The following is a 19,249-nucleotide window of genomic DNA, read 5'->3' as shown; positions in this document are numbered from 1 at the left end:
TGTCTCGCCTCACAGACCTAAAGACAACAGAGTTTATTTTGTGTCAGAATATAATACACTGATAAGAATATATATAAGAATATTATTAAAAACATTGGGGTCTACTAAAATGTGACCCTTCTTTACAGCAGATTTGTGACTCTATGCCAAAGTTTTGTTACAAAATAGGTAAAAATATAAGCAACTCCATTGTGACATGTATGTATAGAGAACCCATGAAAACCAATTGGCTCTCTAAAGAGGTGTATGGGAAGTCTCGGTGTGGGAGATGTACTCCTTGCTTATGACAAGAAAGAGTTTTGCCACCCTCATACAGTACATGTAAAAAGTATAAAATCAGAGTTTATTAATTGTATGTCCACTCATGTTGTGTATATATGCTTAAGTGTCCTTGCGGCGTTATATATGTGTGGCAAACTAAACGTAATTTAAAATTGAGAATAGCTGAACATAAAGCTGCTATAAGAAACAAAAATATAGACTATGCTATCGCAAGGCACTACAAAGAAAAGAACCATGGTTCTGCTGCCTCCCTCAGATTCAGGCATTGAGAGGGTCACCCCTCATCCAAGAGGAGGCAACATCATAAATCAGCTGTTAAAAAGAGAAGCATATTGGATAGATACTCTTAACTCCTGGGAGCCACATGGGCTGAATGAGGCATTGGACTTGAGCCCCTTTGTGTAACTTGTTTCACTGTTTAACCCATGTCTCTCTGTGTCTACAGGTGAGCTCGTATGTTTCACTGTCTAACCCATGTTTCTCTGTGTCTACAGGTGAGCTCATATGTTTCACTGTTTAACTCATGTTTCTCTGTGTCTACAGGTGAGCTCGTATGTTTCACTGTTTAACTCATGTTTCTCTGTGTCTACAGGTGAGCTCGTATGTTTCACTGTTTAACCCATGTTTCTCTGTGTCTACAGGTGAGCTCGTATGTTTCACTGTCTAACCCATGTTTCTCTGTGTCTACAGGTGAGCTCGTATGTTTCACTGTCTAACCCATGTTTCTCTGTGTCTACAGGTGAGCTCGTATGTTTCACTGTTTAACTCATGTTTCTCTGTGTCTACAGGTGAGCTCGTATGTTTCACTGTCTAACCCATGTTTCTCTGTGTCTACAGGTGAGCTCGTATGTTTCACTGTCTAACCCATGTTTCTCTGTGTCTACAGGTGAGCTCGTATGTTTCACTGTTTAACTCATGTTTCTCTGTGTCTACAGGTGAGCTCGTATGTTTCACTGTTTAACTCATGTTTCTCTGTGTCTACAGGTGAGCTCGTATGTTTCACTGTTTAACCCATGTTTCTCTGTGTCTACAGGTGAGCTCGTATGTTTCACTGTTTAACCCATGTTTCTCTGTGTCTACAGGTGAGCTCGTATGTTTCACTGTCTAACCCATGTTTCTCTGTGTCTACAGGTGAGCTCGTATGTTTCACTGTTTAACTCATGTTTCTCTGTGTCTACAGGTGAGCTCGTATGTTTCACTGTCTAACCCATGTTTCTCTGTGTCTACAGGTGAGCTCATATGTTTCACTGTTTAACCCATGTTTCTCTGTGTCTACAGGTGAGCTCGTATGTTTCACTGTTTAACTCATGTTTCTCTGTGTCTACAGGTGAGCTCGTATGTTTCACTGTTTAACTCATGTTTCTCTGTGTCTACAGGTGAGCTCATATGTTTCACTGTTTAACTCATGTTTCTCTGTGTCTACAGGTGAGCTCATATGTTTCACTGTTTAACTCATGTTTCTCTGTGTCTACAGGTGAGCTCGTATGTTTCACTGTCTAACCCATGTTTCTCTGTGTCTACAGGTGAGCTCGTATGTTTCACTGTCTAACCCATGTTTCTCTGTGTCTACAGGTGAGCTCGTATGTTTCACTGTTTAACTCATGTTTCTCTGTGTCTACAGGTGAGCTCGTATGTTTCACTGTCTAACCCATGTTTCTCTGTGTCTACAGGTGAGCTCGTATGTTTCACTGTTTAACTCATGTTTCTCTGTGTCTACAGGTGAGCTCATATGTTTCACTGTCTAACCCATGTTTCTCTGTGTCTACAGGTGAGCTCGTATGTTTCACTGTTTAACTCATGTTTCTCTGTGTCTACAGGTGAGCTCGTATGTTTCACTGTTTAACTCATGTTTCTCTGTGTCTACAGGTGAGCTCGTATGTTTCACTGTTTAACTCATGTTTCTCTGTGTCTACAGGTGAGCTCGTATGTTTCACTGTCTAACCCATGTCTCTCTGTGTCTACAGGTGAGCTCGTATGTTTCACTGTTTAACTCATGTTTCTCTGTGTCTACAGGTGAGCTCATATGTTTCACTGTCTAACCCATGTTTCTCTGTGTCTACAGGTGAGCTCGTATGTTTCACTGTTTAACTCATGTTTCTCTGTGTCTACAGGTGAGCTCGTATGTTTCACTGTTTAACTCATGTTTCTCTGTGTCTACAGGTGAGCTCGTATGTTTCACTGTCTAACCCATGTTTCTCTGTGTCTACAGGTGAGCTCATATGTTTCACTGTTTAACCCATGTCTCTCTGTGTCTACAGGTGAGCTCGTATGTTTCACTGTCTAACCCATGTTTCTCTGTGTCTACAGGTGAGCTCGTATGTTTCACTGTCTAACCCATGTTTCTCTGTGTCTACAGGTGAGCTCGTATGTTTCACTGTTTAACTCATGTTTCTCTGTGTCTACAGGTGAGCTCATATGTTTCACTGTTTAACCCATGTTTATCTGTGTCTACAGGTGAGCTCGTATGTTTCACTGTCTAACCCATGTCTCTCTGTGTCTACAGGTGAGCTCATATGTTTCACTGTTTAACCCATGTTTCTCTGTGTCTACAGGTGAGCTCGTATGTTTCACTGTTTAACTCATGTTTCTCTGTGTCTACAGGTGAGCTCGTATGTTTCACTGTCTAACCCATGTTTCTCTGTGTCTACAGGTGAGCTCATATGTTTCACTGTCTAACCCATGTTTCTCTGTGTCTACAGGTGAGCTCATATGTTTCACTGTTTAACCCATGTTTCTCTGTGTCTACACATAACCTCGTATGTAGGCTAAGTTGAGCCACTAAACCCTCCCCTCCCTTGTTGAGACAGGACAAGTATGAGTGTTCCACTTTGTAATGTTTGTGGTGTACTACTGTATTTAGTGTAATGCTATGAACCATTTAATATGTATTTTGTTAGTATAGGCCTATATAATGTATTTCCTCCTGAAATCCGCTTTTTTACATTTTTACATTTTCTACTATTGAATGATATGTTTTGTATGTGGTTGACTCCATTTTGTATTCTTGTGAGTATCTCATTGGGTAATTGAGACCTGCCTATCAGCCAATCAGCAATTGATGACTTAAATGCAGACCTGATGGCGGTCTACCATAGCGAACCTGATGAAGCACAATGTGAAACGCATTGTTAAAAAACAAGACACACGGAACCTAGCTATCATGGCGATGCCCATGGTCCCCACGCACGGCTTCAACACATGTATCCATGACATCATATTTTCTACTTTAGCACCGTGCATACGGGCCACCGACATCTCCATGACAGCCAGGTCTACTACTGAAGATACCCATTGTTCCAAAGGCAGCATACATAGGCAACATGAGGGCTTTGTTGCTTTGTTTATTATAAGGATCCCCATTAGTCTACAGTGTAGGGTTAGGGTTACACTGTGTGGGTGTAGACTCTACACCCATTAGTCTACAGTGTAGGGTTAGGGTTACACTGTGTGGGTGTAGACTCTACACCCATTAGTCTACAGTGTATGGTTAGGGTTACACTGTGTGGGTGTAGACTCTACACCCATTAGTCTACAGTGTAGGGTTAGGGTTACACTGTAGATTAATGGGTGTAGACTCTACACCCATTAGTCTACAGTGTAGGGTTAGGGTTACACTGTGTGGGTGTAGACTCTACACCCTACACTGTAGACTAATGGGTGTAGAGTCTACACCCATTAGTCTACAGTGTAGGGTTAGGGTTACACTGTAGATTAATGGGTGTAGACCCTACACCCATTAATCTACAGTGTAGGGTTAGGGTTGCACTGTAGATTAATGGGTGTAGACTCTACACCCATTAGTCTACAGTGTAGGGTTAGGGTTACACTGTAGATGAATGGGTGTAGACTCTACACCCATTAGTCTACAGTGTAGGGTTAGGGTTACACTGTAGACTAATGGGTGTAGACTCTACACCCATAGTCTACAGTGTAGGGTTAGGGTTACACTGTAGACTAATGGGTGTAGACTCTACACCCATAGTCTACAGTGTAGGGTTAGGGTTACACTGTAGATTAATGGGTGTAGACTCTACACCCATAGTCTACAGTGTAGGGTTAGGGTTAGGGTTACACTGTAGATTAATGGGTGTAGACTCTACACCCTACTACTCTTCCTGGGGTCCAAAAAAAGGGCTGAGGCATATGATGGCTGAGGGAACATAGGGAAAAAATTGTGGTTTTACGATTGCAATAATTAATGCAAATTCAACCAATCTCTCCGCAAAACAAGCCCAAAAGCTGCTTACAATAAGCGGACTTGACAACACGTCGTCGCATCACGCATTCAGAATTCCCACGATGAATAAAGTGAACCCTCTCATTTGCCAAAGAAAATTACTGCAAAAGACTGCAAACAGTTTCCAAATGTTTTACACACGAAAATGGAGGAAATGATTTTGCCCTCCGTGCAACATTGTAGTAACATTGTAGTGGAACACAAATGGACATCGTCGCCACTTTTCTACCGTGAGACAGAGATTGTGTGTGTGTGTGTGTGTGTGTGACAACAAAGCATGACGAAAAGGCGAGCAAAGCAAGGGAGAGAGGATGGAGAGGGGAGAAGTGGAGGAGGAGAGAGCATGGTGAGGAGAATGGGAAAGGGGGAGGGAAACAGACAGAGATGGACTGAGAGAAGGAGAAGAAAAACAGTCTTCCAAACATAATTCCAGTTTTTTACACACCCGGACCTTATTTCCAGATTTAAATCTGGGAAGATATTGAGCCCTGATTAGAGTCCTGTAACAGATACTGAGCCCTGAGTAGAGTCCTGTAACAGATACTGAGCCCTGAGTAGAGTCCTGTAACAGATATTGAGCCCTGAGTAGAGTCCTGTAACAGATATTGAGCCCTGAGTAGAGTCCTGTAACAGATATTGAGCCCTGAGTAGAGTCCTGTAACAGATATTGAGCCCTGATTAGAGTCCTGTAACAGATACTGAGCCCTGAGTAGAGTCCTGTAACAGATACTGAGCCCTGAGTAGAGTCCTGTAACAGATATTGAGCCCTGAGTAGAGTCCTGTAACAGATATTGAGCCCTGAGTAGAGTCCTGTAACAGATATTGAGCCCTGATTAGAGTCCTGTAACAGATACTGAGCCCTGAGTAGAGTCCTGTAACAGATACTGAGCCCTGATTAGAGTCCTGTAACAGGCGAAAACGGGGCATCTGAAATGCTTCTATTTACATCTTGTAAATATCTTGTTTTCTGATACGCAGCGGCACATATCTTTATTAATAAAATCATAGATAATGACAGAAAATGAAAAGATCTACCATTATTTACCTTGTTTCACCCATGGCTCTGCTGTCCGTCACATTGATAGCAGCTCCTCCCCCTCCCACTCCTTGTAATCCATACGTTATTCCAGACCGGCTCAAATAAATTCACGTGGCCATTGAATTCATCGTCCGTAATCTCGAGATCAGATATCAGCCAGCGGTGTTTAGCATGCTACAGATCGACTGCCCTTAGCTCTGAACTCTGCCCTGCATGGCAGAGTTCAGAGCTCAGAGCAGTGGATCTGTGTAGCAACACTTCCAACTTGTGTTTTAAATGTAAAGTGCACCCAGGAACTCTTACTCATTCATTCTGGTCTTGTGACAAGATTCAAAATGACTGGAGAGATGTCCACTCTGTTATGAGCTCAGCTTTATATCTTTTGAATTATGACCCAGTTACGAATTTCGACAAAGATACAGAGTCTCTGTTAAATGTTTTATTTTATTTAGCCTCAAAAATGCATCTTACCAGGTGGGCACCAGGGGTACACCCCCGAGGGCACCGGTGTTACACCCCCCATGGCACCCCTCCACCCTTAGGCACCTGCGACCTACTACTTCTTTTTACCTTTATTTATACAGGGGGAGTCTCACTGACAGAGCAATGCTCTCTTTTTCAGAAGTGTCCTGTTCACATTCACACACACATTCACACCTGGAAGCGGACCAGTACAACCACAGCCTGATCTGTTGGCCACTGAGCAGCTCCACTGGAGCGGTTGGGGTTAAGGGCCTTGCTCTAGGGCACCTCAGTGGTGATAATGAGAGAGGGGCAAACGCTGCCTTTTCACTTTCCCCACTCAGATTGATCCTGCCTTTACTTCAACACCATTACTGTTACTGTTACATGTTACTGTCATTACATTCATTACGCTCGCCCACAACGAGACAGGGTACTGACGTCCCATTAAACACGTGACCAGCGGTCGCCTCGCCCGCAACGTACTGACGGCAAGACGTACTGACGGGCTCCTGACCGAACGGCAGACAAGTTATTAGTGAGACCGGGTTGGAATTTGAAACTGTAATCCCTTACACTGCTGTTACTGAAAAAAGTAATCACATGAATGTAACTGGTTGCCCCCCAACACTGATCACCGTATGGAAACTGTCTTTCCTCTTTTGTCTTACTGCTCAGTAGGCCACCTGCAGGATGAATCTCCAACATCAGCAAAGAGTGAGTGAGAGGTTTCATGAGCAGCTCAGACGCAGGAAGAGCCGATCTGAGGATGTGTTATCACTCCGTCACTCTTGGCCTCTTTGAAGGACCAACGGGATGTTTCTGTGTTCAAGTTGTGAGTCTTCAGGAGTTTAAATCAGCCTGACAGGCTGTAGACCTCCCTGTGTGTGTCATGTCTGTAACTGGCATCTGGCATCTGCTCTCCTCGCCTTTTATCTGCTATAAAAGTGCTCTGGCTCGACATAAATTATTCTAATCGACATGGGACTTAGAAAGGAGAGATTCTTTCTAAAACTGTCTGTCCAGACAAAATATATGTAGTGAAGACTTTGAAGGAAATGGAAGTCGACATGTATGATTCCAGTGAATATTGTAGTGAGAAACATGCTGTCTTCACTCAGAGAGGTAGGTGAGTGCTGGGTTGCACCAACTGGTTTTTACTATGCCTGGTCCTAACTCCTAAGTCAGTCTTTGTTAACTCATTCTCCGCCATTGGCGTCATGGAATGTAATTTAAGAGACAATGCTTCCCCGCCATTGATTTCATCGGACGGCAATAACTGTTTTCACCGTCATGTGATAGATCTTACTCACCTTGTGAAACATTACAGCACGTCTAAAGGTGTACAGGATCGACCACGATTGTCTAACAAAACTATGGAAGCCGAAAAAAGCAACAATCTCCCGTCAGAAAAGGTCCATAGCACAGCTCCACGGCACGGCTCAAACGCTGGTCCAGCAGCTTTTATCCATATGGGATTGGACTCCATTACAGCGGGGGGGGCAGCCTGTCTCTCAAACGTGAAGGATTTTGTTTTCACCACACACCACGCAACCTGCACGCAACACATCCACAAGTTACTTGTCCTCAGGAATTAGTAATCCAGTTCCTAAAGTCTTGACGCTGTGTGAATTTCAGCCGGTAGATTGTTCCTGACATACAGTAGCCTACACAGACAACCAGTCGTCCCCCCGCGCAAGACGAATGCGCAACCCGGGCTTCCCTCTCTCAATAGTGGGGTGAATCTCTTTCTCCCACCGGTGTCACGGTAAAAGCTGTGCCCACGCGTGAGTTTGACCAGCAGGGAAACAAAATCATTATGGGGTTCATAGTTGAGTGGAACACCGCAGTATCCACCATCAAAGGCATTTATTCGGGTCAGGAGCCGTGAAGATGACTTCATTTACAACTAGAATGACCGCACCGCGGATTTATGCCTCCGCCATTAGTTCATTCTTGAGTCCAAATCGCCATTGAGGCAAATTGGAAGAAATTCAATTCTGAAAAATTGAAAGGCGCTCCTGAGATGTTGCATTACAGAGCTTGGAAATTGGGTGTGTGAGGTCACAGTGACCTTGAACTTTGACCTTTAATCATCAAAGTCTAATCAGTTTATCCTTGAGTGCAAGTGGAGGTTTGAGGCAAATTTGATCAAATTCCATCAAAGCATTCCTGAGATATTGTGTTACAAGCTTGAAAATGGCGTTTGAGAGGTCACAGTGACCTTGACCTTTGACCTTTGTCGACCAAAATCTAATCAGATCGTCCTTGAGTCTAAGTCGATGTTTGAGGCAAATTTGATGAAATTCCGTCAAGGCGTTCCTCAGATATTGCGTTAACGTTAACATTGGACGGACGGACAACCCGGATCCATAATGCCGGCGGAGGCATAAAAATGTTTTCCTCCGCTTTCTGGTCAGAGACTGCTGTTTTTGGTGAAAACGACCTACATTCAGGTGTCGATAACTAAAGAACGGATGAAGGTAGAATCAAACATTTTTTTCATATGAAAGTCGAGGCTCTCTTCTTTCTTTTGGGATATTCAGTCTTTACGTAGTCATAGAAGAAAATATTCTGTGGGTCTTGGAAAATTTATGAAAATGATCAAAAACCCTGGCGGTGGCTAGTGACTTTTTCTGAAAAACTGTGACAGAGAATGAGTTAAAGGTATACGCCAACTTTTCGGGAGTTTAGCTCATTTGCCATATCCCCCATACATAAACAAGATACACAATGTCTTTACCGTCACTCTCCGCACAGTATACAGTGAGCTACAGTCGTCAAGTTAGTTAGTATTGCCATAGAATGGAGGCTAATGGTACAGCCATTCAAAATCACCAAAAACACACATCTAACAGCGCCAAAATACTTGTGCTTCGGGTACTCACCACGAGATGAAATATTAATCCATAGTTACATGAAACGTCATTTTCTGAGGAAATCCCCACACCGAGTTACTTCCTTGTTTGCCTGTAAACAGCGCTATCGCTGTACACGGCGCATGTGCTGCATGCTGCGCATGCCTGGTGGCCATGTTTAGAAAGTAATTCCGGCTATCTATTTACCTTAAACAAATATAATTTATCTGCATTTTGGATTGGATGGACAGAAATTAAATTAAATATGGACGCCATGTCTCCACCTCCAGTACGCCCCATGTACGTGAGGCCAAAATGCACCAGATTCTGCGCCATTTTGGAACCAGAGGTCCTGTCAAATACCTAAAGTGTACAGCACAGTGGCTTGAAGCACTTTTTGCTTCACATGTGTCAGTTTGTGGAACAGCCTCCCTCTGCAAAGAAAAAAGTTCCAAAACATTTAAGAAAGAAGTTAGGTCATTTTTATGGAATAAACTGAGAAGTAGTCAGCATTAAGCATACCTTTTTTCACTCACTATGTATTTTAGTTTTTTTTTTTTTTTTTTTTTTTGTGCCTGTCTGATTTTTCTCTCTGGCACTAAACGCTACATTGTATGCCTGACATGTTTTGTATGCTGCTGCTTGTGCTAGCCTACATGTAGCATCCTGCTTTGTTGCCGTACTTGTCACGCATGTGCTTACTCAATGTGTCTGCCCGTCTGTGCCAATTTTTGTTTCTTTATGCTTGCGCTTTTTACTGTTGGATTTTGTTTCCATCGAGGACCACAATGGAAAGTGTTTGAATTAATACTTTCTTGTGCTACCCTCTGGGTCAAATTTACATAAAGTACTTTTACCATGTATCTTTTACTTTGTTTATCCCAAATAAATTCAAATCAGAGTCTGCGCAGTAGTGACCCAAGTAGCCTATAATACAGTGTGTGTGTGTGTGTGTATATATGTGACTTTTTTGCTATATTTCTTGCTATTTGCATTGCTGTTTTCCCCCTTATTTGTGACTCTCTTTAACATTTAATATTTGATATTTTTATTTTTCTTATGTCTACTACGTAGTTGTTGCTCGCATTGTCCTAAGAATTTCATTGTTCAGAATGACCGTGTATTATACATTTACATAATACATGCATTTGATAAATAAAACACTTTGACCGCTTTCCTGATGCAGCAACTTAAACTTTATTTTTTGCTCGGGCATTTGAAACCCTAACCCTAACCCTGATTAGACAGTTGTGATCAGCCCGGTTTCAGTAACATGCTGTTTCTTCTTCGGTCAAAATCAAATGTCAAATGTCTTGGGGACAACGGATGGAAATTAGCCTCGTGCTAAATCCGGCAATTTTTACACTTTTACTATGTTCCAGGTTTTAGTATCTGTTCTATGGTTTCTGTGTTCATTAATTTTGCACTGTCCCGTCCAAATAAACAAATAAATAAAATAAACAGAATTAAGAGTTCACCTGAAAATCTGACATCATTTCTTTCGGTTTCCACTAATCAGAAACTAATTCCTTTCCATCTCCGGGTATTTGGTAATGGCCCCAAACGCCACTCAGTGGAGGTCACAGGTCACATCTGTCTCGCGCACAAGACAGACAGGGAGGATAGGAGATTTTAATGGCTTCAGAACCGCTTCATCACTGCAAAAAATCTCATCTTAACAAGTCAGTTAATCAATTATGACGTCCTAAAATTGTAATTTCCGTACTTTTTCACATTAAAAAGTGTTTGTGGGGAATGGGGGAACAGCCAATGTGGTAAATTCACTTGTTTCCAAAGTAAATCCCCTTTTTAATTTTGTAGAATCGAGTGTAATTTTCTTGGTAGTACAGCAGTTATCTGCTTTTTTCTGATTTGCTGCAATATATCGACACTCATTTCTATGAACTTCCTGAAACCTAAAAAAACAGGTGGAATTATCTCACCGCATTGGCAATTTTTTTATCTTGGTTTAACAAAAATAAGATTTCAAGGCTGAATATGAGACTAAATGACTTGTTAAGATGGGCGTTTTTTGCAGTGTGGAATCGGTTTGAATGGGAAAGACGAGATAGGGGCAAAATTTCCATTCACCTTACCTGTGGTTGCCAGGCCAATTGTGCGTCAGTCTCTGTCGCTCTCGCCGTCTCTCTCCTTTCTTCCGTGCGTAGGTTACCGATCTCCTTTCTTCCGTGCGTAGGTTACCGATCTCCTTTCTTCCGCTCTCTTTCTCACTAGATTTCTTCTCGCTCTCTCTTCAGTGCGTAAGATACGACTCTCCCTCCCTCTTTTGCACTTAACCTCTCTCTGATTTCCTGTTTCTCTCAGTAGATTTCTTGCATTTTCTCCGTCCCACTACATCTCTCTCTCTCCTTCTCTTACTCCATCTCTCTCTCTCTCTCCTTCTCTTACTCCATCTCTCTCTCTCTCTCTCCTTCTCTTACTCCATCATCTCTCTCTCTCTCTCTCTCTCTACAAACCTCCCTCTCTCCTCCCTCTCCTCTGCTCGCCAGTACCTTGCTGAAGGCCGGGCCAGCACAGCAGCAGAGCGTGTGAAAGCCGGGCTGTTACAGCTCATCGCTTTTACAGGGGTGTAAAACTCACAACAGACACCGACTTAGATGCATGATGAACACGCGCATATTGAAATACTCATGCTCAGATTAACCCCTCTGATCAGACACTAAAATTGACACAACAGGCCGAGCCTATTTACATAAACACACAGATGATGAAACAATAGCGAACAACATCCAGTCCATCAAAACACATCTAAATCAACATCATCATTATGACAAGTCAGCAGCACCATGAGCAGCACCCACACGACAGCTGCTCAGTGACATTACTGTACACTAGGGCTGTCAAACGATTCATTTTCTTAATCGCGATTAATCGCATCTTTGGCATGTTTAAAATGCCATTATTTTGCATTGCAAAGCATTTTTAATTAGATATTAATCATTCTTACCAGTGTGTCGTGATTGGGAATCAAATGAATGCAAATAAATGTACTTTGTGATCTTGAATTTTAGATTTATTTTCAATTCAATTCAATAGAAGTGCAATGTTGATAACCCAGGCTACAATGTTGACAGGTCACAAAATGTCTACAAAATGCATCTTGAATAGAAAATAAATGCACAATAATTGTAAACACTCCAGAATGCTCCAGAACCGATACTTCCGGCGGCGGTGCTGTGGAGCAGTCGAAACCCAAAATGACACAGCCGAGGAAGGCTGTATCTGAGCTAAAAACTTTGGCAATTCCATGTGAATAATGGCTCGGTATTGGAAACTGTGTATTGATAACATGTATATCGCGTGAAGCCATTGGAGCCGACCTCCCAGTGGTTAGAGGACCCGCGCATCCGAGACTCTGAAGGAAGAATGAGTGATGAATGAGTCTCGCGCTAGCTAGCTGGCTGCTAGCTGGCCGCTAGCTGCTCTGGTATGCTTAGCTTTTAGGTGATAGCTCAAACTCGATGTACTTCGGTGATATTTTAATTCCGTTTTACACAAGGTGCAAACTACTGCTCTTGACTTGTCCACTGTGCCATTTGGGTGTTATTTAAAGTAAAACGAGCCATTTAGAAGCGCATTGCTGTCTTTAAGTCTTCCATGCCTCCACAGGCAGAAGACAGGAAACGGCTGCGAACGGCTTGACTACAAGTACGGGTGCGGCGAAGGGACAAAATAGTGGCATGCGATTAACGCGCTAAAAAAAAAACGCGTTATGGGCGGCACGCATTAACGCACGATTAACACGTTAACGCTGACAGCCCTAATTAAAACTAACCAAAACACAACAGCCCAGGCACACCATGACGACTGAATATGTGACCTGCTCTATCAAAATCAGTCACATCGACCCCAAAACACATTTTGAGTTTATACACTGTTGAGCCCCTCTTAGACCTTGTTCACACCATAGGCCGAAGCCACGCTGAAGCTACGCAGCGCTATGGCAGTTTCATTTCGGCGTGCTTGTTAACAGGCGAGACCGCTCACACCAGCCACATGCCACGCTGAAGCTACACTGCAGTAGTTTCTGCTTCTGTCCTATTTTTCAAGCTTGCAGCGCCCTGCACCCAAGCTGCCAGGCATGAAGTCAATGCAAGTTGTGAGCGGGGGGAGGACAGCGCCGAGTGAGGCGCTGAGGAAGAGAGTGCTTCTAGTGTGACCAGTCTAGTGTGGTACTCAGCTTCTGTTAAGCGCTGCTTCTGAATAGCGCCTGATGACGGCTGGCTAAACTTTAGGCCATAGACCCTGCAACCTTCCCAGTTGATTAACGCGACGGATCTGAATGACTGGCGATGCAAGTAAGTAAAATAAAACTTTATTTGTATAGCACCCTCCTCAGCACAGATGCACAGAGTGCTTCACAGTGGTTTAAAAGCAACATATAGAATACAGAAAAAGGACATAGTGATAATACACGACTTGAATTACAGTAGTCTAACCTGGAGAAAATAAAGGTGTGAATTAGGCATTCGAGATCTGAAGGAGATACGATTTGTCTGATTTTTGTAATGTTTTTGAAGGAAGCAGGACTGGACAAGTTTGGTGACATGCTGGTCAAACAGGTGCTGATCAAATTTGGTCACTCCAAGGTTCTTAGCAGAAGGACTGATATTTGAATTCAATGGACCAATGAATTGATTGACTGTGTTTGCAAAGTTATCTGGACCAATAAGAATGACTTCTGTTTTGTCGGGGTTGAGGTAGAGGAAGTTACTGGACATCCAGTCTTTAACTCATTGAGTGCCAAGGACGAGTATAGTCGTCAATTCAAATACTAACGTTCAGTGCCAATGACGACTAAAGTCGTCAATTGCGTTTTTTGACGGTGGGACGTGGATCAAAGCCAGATCCATCTCCTGTGAAAGTATGGTGGATGTTGAATGTGTAAAAGCTATTTTACAGACCCATTAGGTGGCGACAGTGCTCTCCAGATTAGAGAAAGTTGAGTAAAAAACAGAGAAGTCATGGGGAAACGGAAATCGCATCCGTATGCATCGATATGCATGAAGCATAACGTTAGCTGTGCCTGCAGCAGCCAATCTGCTGCCACAATTGAGCCCCTCCGTGTCCGCTGCGATAGCCCATCCGCATGATTTAGTTGCCGACACCAGCGTCTTTCTGAAAAGTTACATTATTCACAGCTGGGAGCCGGCGACACGCTGTGAAAAAGCGGGGTGCAGCGCACTTTTCAGTGCAGAGCAAACGCAGAGCAAACGCAGCAGAGCCACCAGACACTCCCACGGAGGAGGAGGGGGGTGGGGCACGCAGGGCAGCATACAACCATTGACAGTAAACACAGACCCAGACAGCAGGCTCGATGGACAGAGACAGGCAAACAAGCTAGAATATCTGATGCCCACCAGCAGTAAATCAGGACCAGCAAGAAGCTGCAACCAGCAGCGCACGCAGGGGCCAGCACTGCTGGTTGCAGCTAAAAAATATTATTTTGCCAAACAAAATTCCTTTGTTTTCACTGTTTTATTGAAGGAAATTATTTTTGAGGTGTGACTACATCAGAAAATATTAGCTTCAGAGTCAGTCATGTGCTTGAAATACTTAATTTCACAAAAGGCTAATTATCTCAGCTTCTAATTTGAAATGCCTCTTTTTGCTCAAAACAACCTATCTTCTCCGGCTCATAACTAAAGAACGGAAAATTATATCAATAAACTTTTTTTTGCTGATGATAGAAGAGAGTCTCCTCGTTCTTTGTGCGTGTTCGGTGCGTGTTCGGTGTTAATCAGACAAATGTGTATAGATGTTTTTTTTACCTTGACAGTTTCGACTGACAACTGCAGTCTTCCTCAGAAGCATCAAATGACAGCTGTGACGTGTCAACAGCTCCTTCATCTAGTGCTCTCTCATGACGAGCTTTGCCCTCTGGATGAACACAGAGGGGCTGGGGACTTCGAAACTCTGCTGCAGACCCTCCAGGCTCAGCTGCTCCAGCTTCTCGTAGCAGCTCTGCATCTTCACCAGGTGGAAGGCCAACATACACATGTGGCTCATCACATTCTCCTTGGTGCCTTTGTTGAAGATGTTCTTGCTCATGTCCACCAGCTCCCTGAAGAAAGCATGGTAGATCTCAGAGAAGCCTTGGGGTGGACCACCGCTCACATCTTGTTGGTGACATGCTCCTTGGTGGTGATGGTCCAAGTCTGTTCATATGGTGGCCTGCAGCATGGGATGTCCAGCCTCACACCGCTGCACCACAGCCTTGTACTGGGTTTGGCCCTGGTGCTGCAACAGGTTGTACATCATATCACTGATGAGCATCCAGTTCCTCTGCCTCTCATGCTTCTTGCCTTTGAGTCAAGGGAGATGAGCTCCCTCAATTTGGGCAGGAGGCCCTCCATCACCAGGTGAGACAGTATCTGCGATGGTATGCCACATGTCATGTCCCAGGTGCTGTAGTGCCCATGAGCCTGGCGGTAGAGTCACACTGCATTGGTGAAGGTCTGAAGCAGGTATGGGCAACTTTGATGATAGAGAGGGCCACACAAAAAAATCCTCGCTACCAGAGGGCCAGATTGTGACCATGCACTTCCACCAGTAGCCTACTGTAACACCATCACTCATAGCTAATAATTTGATCAAAATTGTTCTCCTGTGACAAACCATTGTTGGCGTGGCTGACGTACATTTGAAAATCATGACCCATCCCTAATGTATGTGTATAAGTATGTGTATACCTAGAGGCACTGTGTTATCCCACCAGTCACTATTGTTGCCGTCAACATGTTTACTCATTCTATGACCACACTGAACGAAGTTGAGTAATTGCAAATGCATATATCAACACTAGAGACCTTCAAGATTATGTGTGCCAGAAATTGTTGTCCTATCTTTATGTTAACATACTTGAATAACCTTTTGTTTGGGAGCTTTGATGCAGTCAAGCTCTTTGCCTGGTGCAAGCAGGAAGTAAACAGCTCTGGTCATGTGACACTGCACATAGTGTCAACAAGAAGTCATCAGTAGCTCAGTTAAACATCCACTCTGGCTGAGGTGGAGGGGGACAGGGGGGACTCCGAGAGAACGAGAGAGGGAAGAGAGAGGGAGAGAATTGGTGGATGAAGCAGTTCGGATTCAGATAAACCATTAGAAACTAACGAAAATTGGTGCGATCCATTTGAAACACACCAAAGGGCTGCTGCACAGTTACGCAGTGAATATCCACATGGTGTTATGTCCCAAAGCGTGTGCTTACTGTAATTAGTCGTTTCGTTCATATAATGTAGGCTATAACATACACATTTAAAAATATGTGTTTCTTTAATAGGGTAGGGATGTGTGAGATTTTAATTCTAGCCTATTTCAATAGCCTATATCAGAATTCAGAATCAAAAAACCATCACAAACAAATTCTCATTTTCAAATCAAGGTGTGTTTTTTCTGCAATGTAGGCTATAATTGAAAATAAATGTGGCATTCTGAAGAGGCGGGGGAGTGGGCACGCGTGAGGTTTTGGAGAGAGGGACATGTCATGCGTAATGTATCCAAGTGAGGATTTCCTGCACTGCGTGCGCTCAGGCGCAGTGGGGTTTTTAGCGCTAAGACCTGCTATTAGGTGGGGTTAAAATTGAGAGCACCCAAGGACATTTTTTCTAACACATAGCGCGGGAACGCCTATTCTGGCACGGGCAACGCTCAAACCTGTGTTTACGCTCGGAACATGGCGATGGCATCTTCGCCAGAGCGCAAAATGACACTCGCTGGAGGCAGAAGATAGGCTAAGAGGCGCACAAAGGCCAGTGGACACACCTGGGCCACGCCTACTTTACACCTGTGTCTGCGCTGGAATCTAAGTGCAAAACTGGATGGTGGAGGCAGATGATAACTTAAGACGCAGGGAAGATAGCATAAGAGGTGCGCAAACAATAGCGCCGTATGACAATAGGGCCCTAAAGGTAATAAAATACATAAAATACTATAAGATTATAACAATACATAATGACATAAAAACACAATCTTAATATCAGCCCAGACTCCAAGCTACACTACCCTAAGTTACTCAGCAACCATTTTTTCAGTTGGTTTTTGAACCCATTCAAGGCAGATTTTATTACCTTGGGAATTTTGTTCAATAAACCCCCCCCCCCCCCCCCCCCCTATAGAGGGATGTACTTATTCCTGTTCCATAGCAGCCTTCTCCAAAACAATGGTCCGCATTCGGGCATTCACGACTACTGAATTTTAGTAGTCATCGACTACTCCCAAAAGGTCGAATAGTCATGGGAAATATACCATTTTTCACCCAGTAAAGATGATCAATTCTCATCCAAAAGTTCTCAAAAACACAGTAAAAAGTTAATTAATGTAGGCAGGACCCACCTGGGTGTGAAACAGCAGTCCTGATTGGCTGAGCCGCTAAACTCCCACCTGGGTGTGAGACAGCAGTCCTGATTGGCTGAGCCGCTAAACTCCAGCAACTTGTCTGAGCTGGAGATACCGCCTGCTTGACTGCAGTAACAACAGAGATGGAAGTCTTTCCCTCTCTAAATACCTTCAATGTTGTTTCTTTAACATGGCATCATGTAGAAAATCATTGTTCAAACAAACCTAGGGGTTCTTACTTGGTATCAAAAGTAATTAGTTACATTACTTGTTACATTACTATACTTTACCTACCCCCCTTCCAAAAAAGTGAGGTACAACCTGTTTAGCCTGTTCTTTTTAGAACAGCCAAACTGCATACTTTAGATGCATTTGCCTACCTACACTAATCATGTTCTGGCAACGCAGTAGTCTATCATAGCCAGACCGCTCCAGTCTTCCTGCTTTCTTTATTTAGTTTGAATTCCAGAAGCAGGTGAGTTCCAGCACAGCCACCTGCAGCTGTGTGTAGAGTTCTGTAAGGTAGTGGAATATTAACAGCTGAGCTCTGGCTTTCCACACTGTGTCCATCTGTCTATCTATTATCTGCAAATCTGCTCCTGTACAGAGTGCCAAAGTCACACCTACTTCCGGTTTAGGCATATGAACCAAGGGATTTAATCTGCCATTCTTTTTTCCTAGACATTTTGTAAAATGCTTATAAATATACTTTTACTTGGTCAAACCAAGCAATTCAGCTATATTTAGAATCAGGAAAGACCATGGGCCCTATTGTCGTACAGGCACTATCGCTTGTGCACCGGTTTGCGCGCCTCTTATGCTATCATCTGCCTCCACCATCCAGTTTTGTGCCATGATCTAAGTGCAGACACAGGTGTAGGCATGGCCCAGGCCAAACCAGGCGTGTCCCTGCAAAATACTGGCCTTTGCGTGCCTCTTCCCTGCGTCTTATGCCATCATCTGCCTCTCGCAAGTGTCATTTTGCACTCTGGCCAAGATACCATCGCCAGGATCCGAGTGTAGACACAGCTTTGGCCCCATGCCAAACCAGGCGTGTCCCCGCAAAATGTTTGCCTTCTCCTATCGTCAGCATGCCGCAAATTCCTTGCGTGCACGCAATCTTAAGACCACTCAATAGCAGGTCTTAAGTAGCTCTTAGCCCTCAAACCCCCACTGTGCCTGAGCGCACCAGTATTCTCTGTGCAGTGCAGGGGAAATCCTGGCTTGGATACATTAGGCATGGATGTCCCGTTCTCTACAAAACCTTGTGCGCGCGCACACACTCTCCCCTCTCTTCAGAATGCCACGTTGATTTTCAACTATAGCTTACATTGCAGAAAAAACACACACCTTGATTTAAAAATGAGAATTTGTTTGTCATGGTTTTATTAGGCTACATAATTCCCGGCCACACAGGTCTGTGGTGTTAGGTGTATAACAGTAGATTACTTTTGAGAAAGTATACAGTAACCCCTTTCCCTGCAATTGCACGCATGCAATAGCTTAAGATGAACCCGAGTGGACAATTCTGATATATTGAAATAGGCTAGAATTAAATTAATATTTTTACATGTGTAGGCTATGTTATAGCGGAGCCTATATGAACAAAACGTCTAATTGCAGTAAGTGCATGCTTTGGAACAGAACACTATGGGGATATCCACTGCGTAACTGCGCGGCAGCCCTTTGTTGTGTTGTGTTTCAAATGGAATATCGTTCCATCAGCACCAATTCTCGAAATCACAATTTTTTATTAGTTTCTAATGGATTATCTACAGTATATTGAATCCAAAGTTGTTCCTCCTCCAATTCATTAGAGAAATGTCAGTATCTATTTTTTTCTGCCAGAGAGAGATTGAGAGAGATATGAAATGATGCTCACTGGCACTGCGGAGCAGTGGGGTGACAGGGCAAACTTTTTAATGAAAGGATAAACGGTTAACAAAATAGATTAAGAGTACCGTATTTAGTTTGATAAAGAATGCAGTGTTGGTATATGATGCGATGGGGATT

The 19,249-nt window shown here is 43.5% G+C and overlaps 1 protein-coding gene across 1 annotated transcript in view; it reads right to left on the bottom strand.

Annotated features, from left to right (window-relative positions):
• Positions 1 to 14,749: 14,749 nt before the first annotated feature.
• Positions 14,750 to 19,249, bottom strand: part of LOC310799061 (RNA-binding Raly-like protein) — a gene marked incomplete at both ends in the record, with an annotated part of 52,573 nt that continues 48,073 nt past the window's right edge. Inside the window, 2 exons of the mRNA XM_083661626.1 lie at positions 14,750 to 14,994; positions 15,100 to 15,204. Coding sequence (XP_083517752.1) covers positions 14,750 to 14,994; positions 15,100 to 15,204 — 350 coding nt within the window. The remainder of the gene's footprint in view (positions 14,995 to 15,099; positions 15,205 to 19,249) is intronic.

Source organism: Poromitra crassiceps (genome assembly GCF_964638095.1).
Source record: "Poromitra crassiceps genome assembly, chromosome: 27".
In the NCBI taxonomy this organism is placed as follows: domain Eukaryota; kingdom Metazoa; phylum Chordata; class Actinopteri; order Beryciformes; family Melamphaidae; genus Poromitra; species Poromitra crassiceps.
Note: the sequence above shows the minus strand (reverse complement) of the source record. Positions and strands in the feature narration are given on the sequence as shown.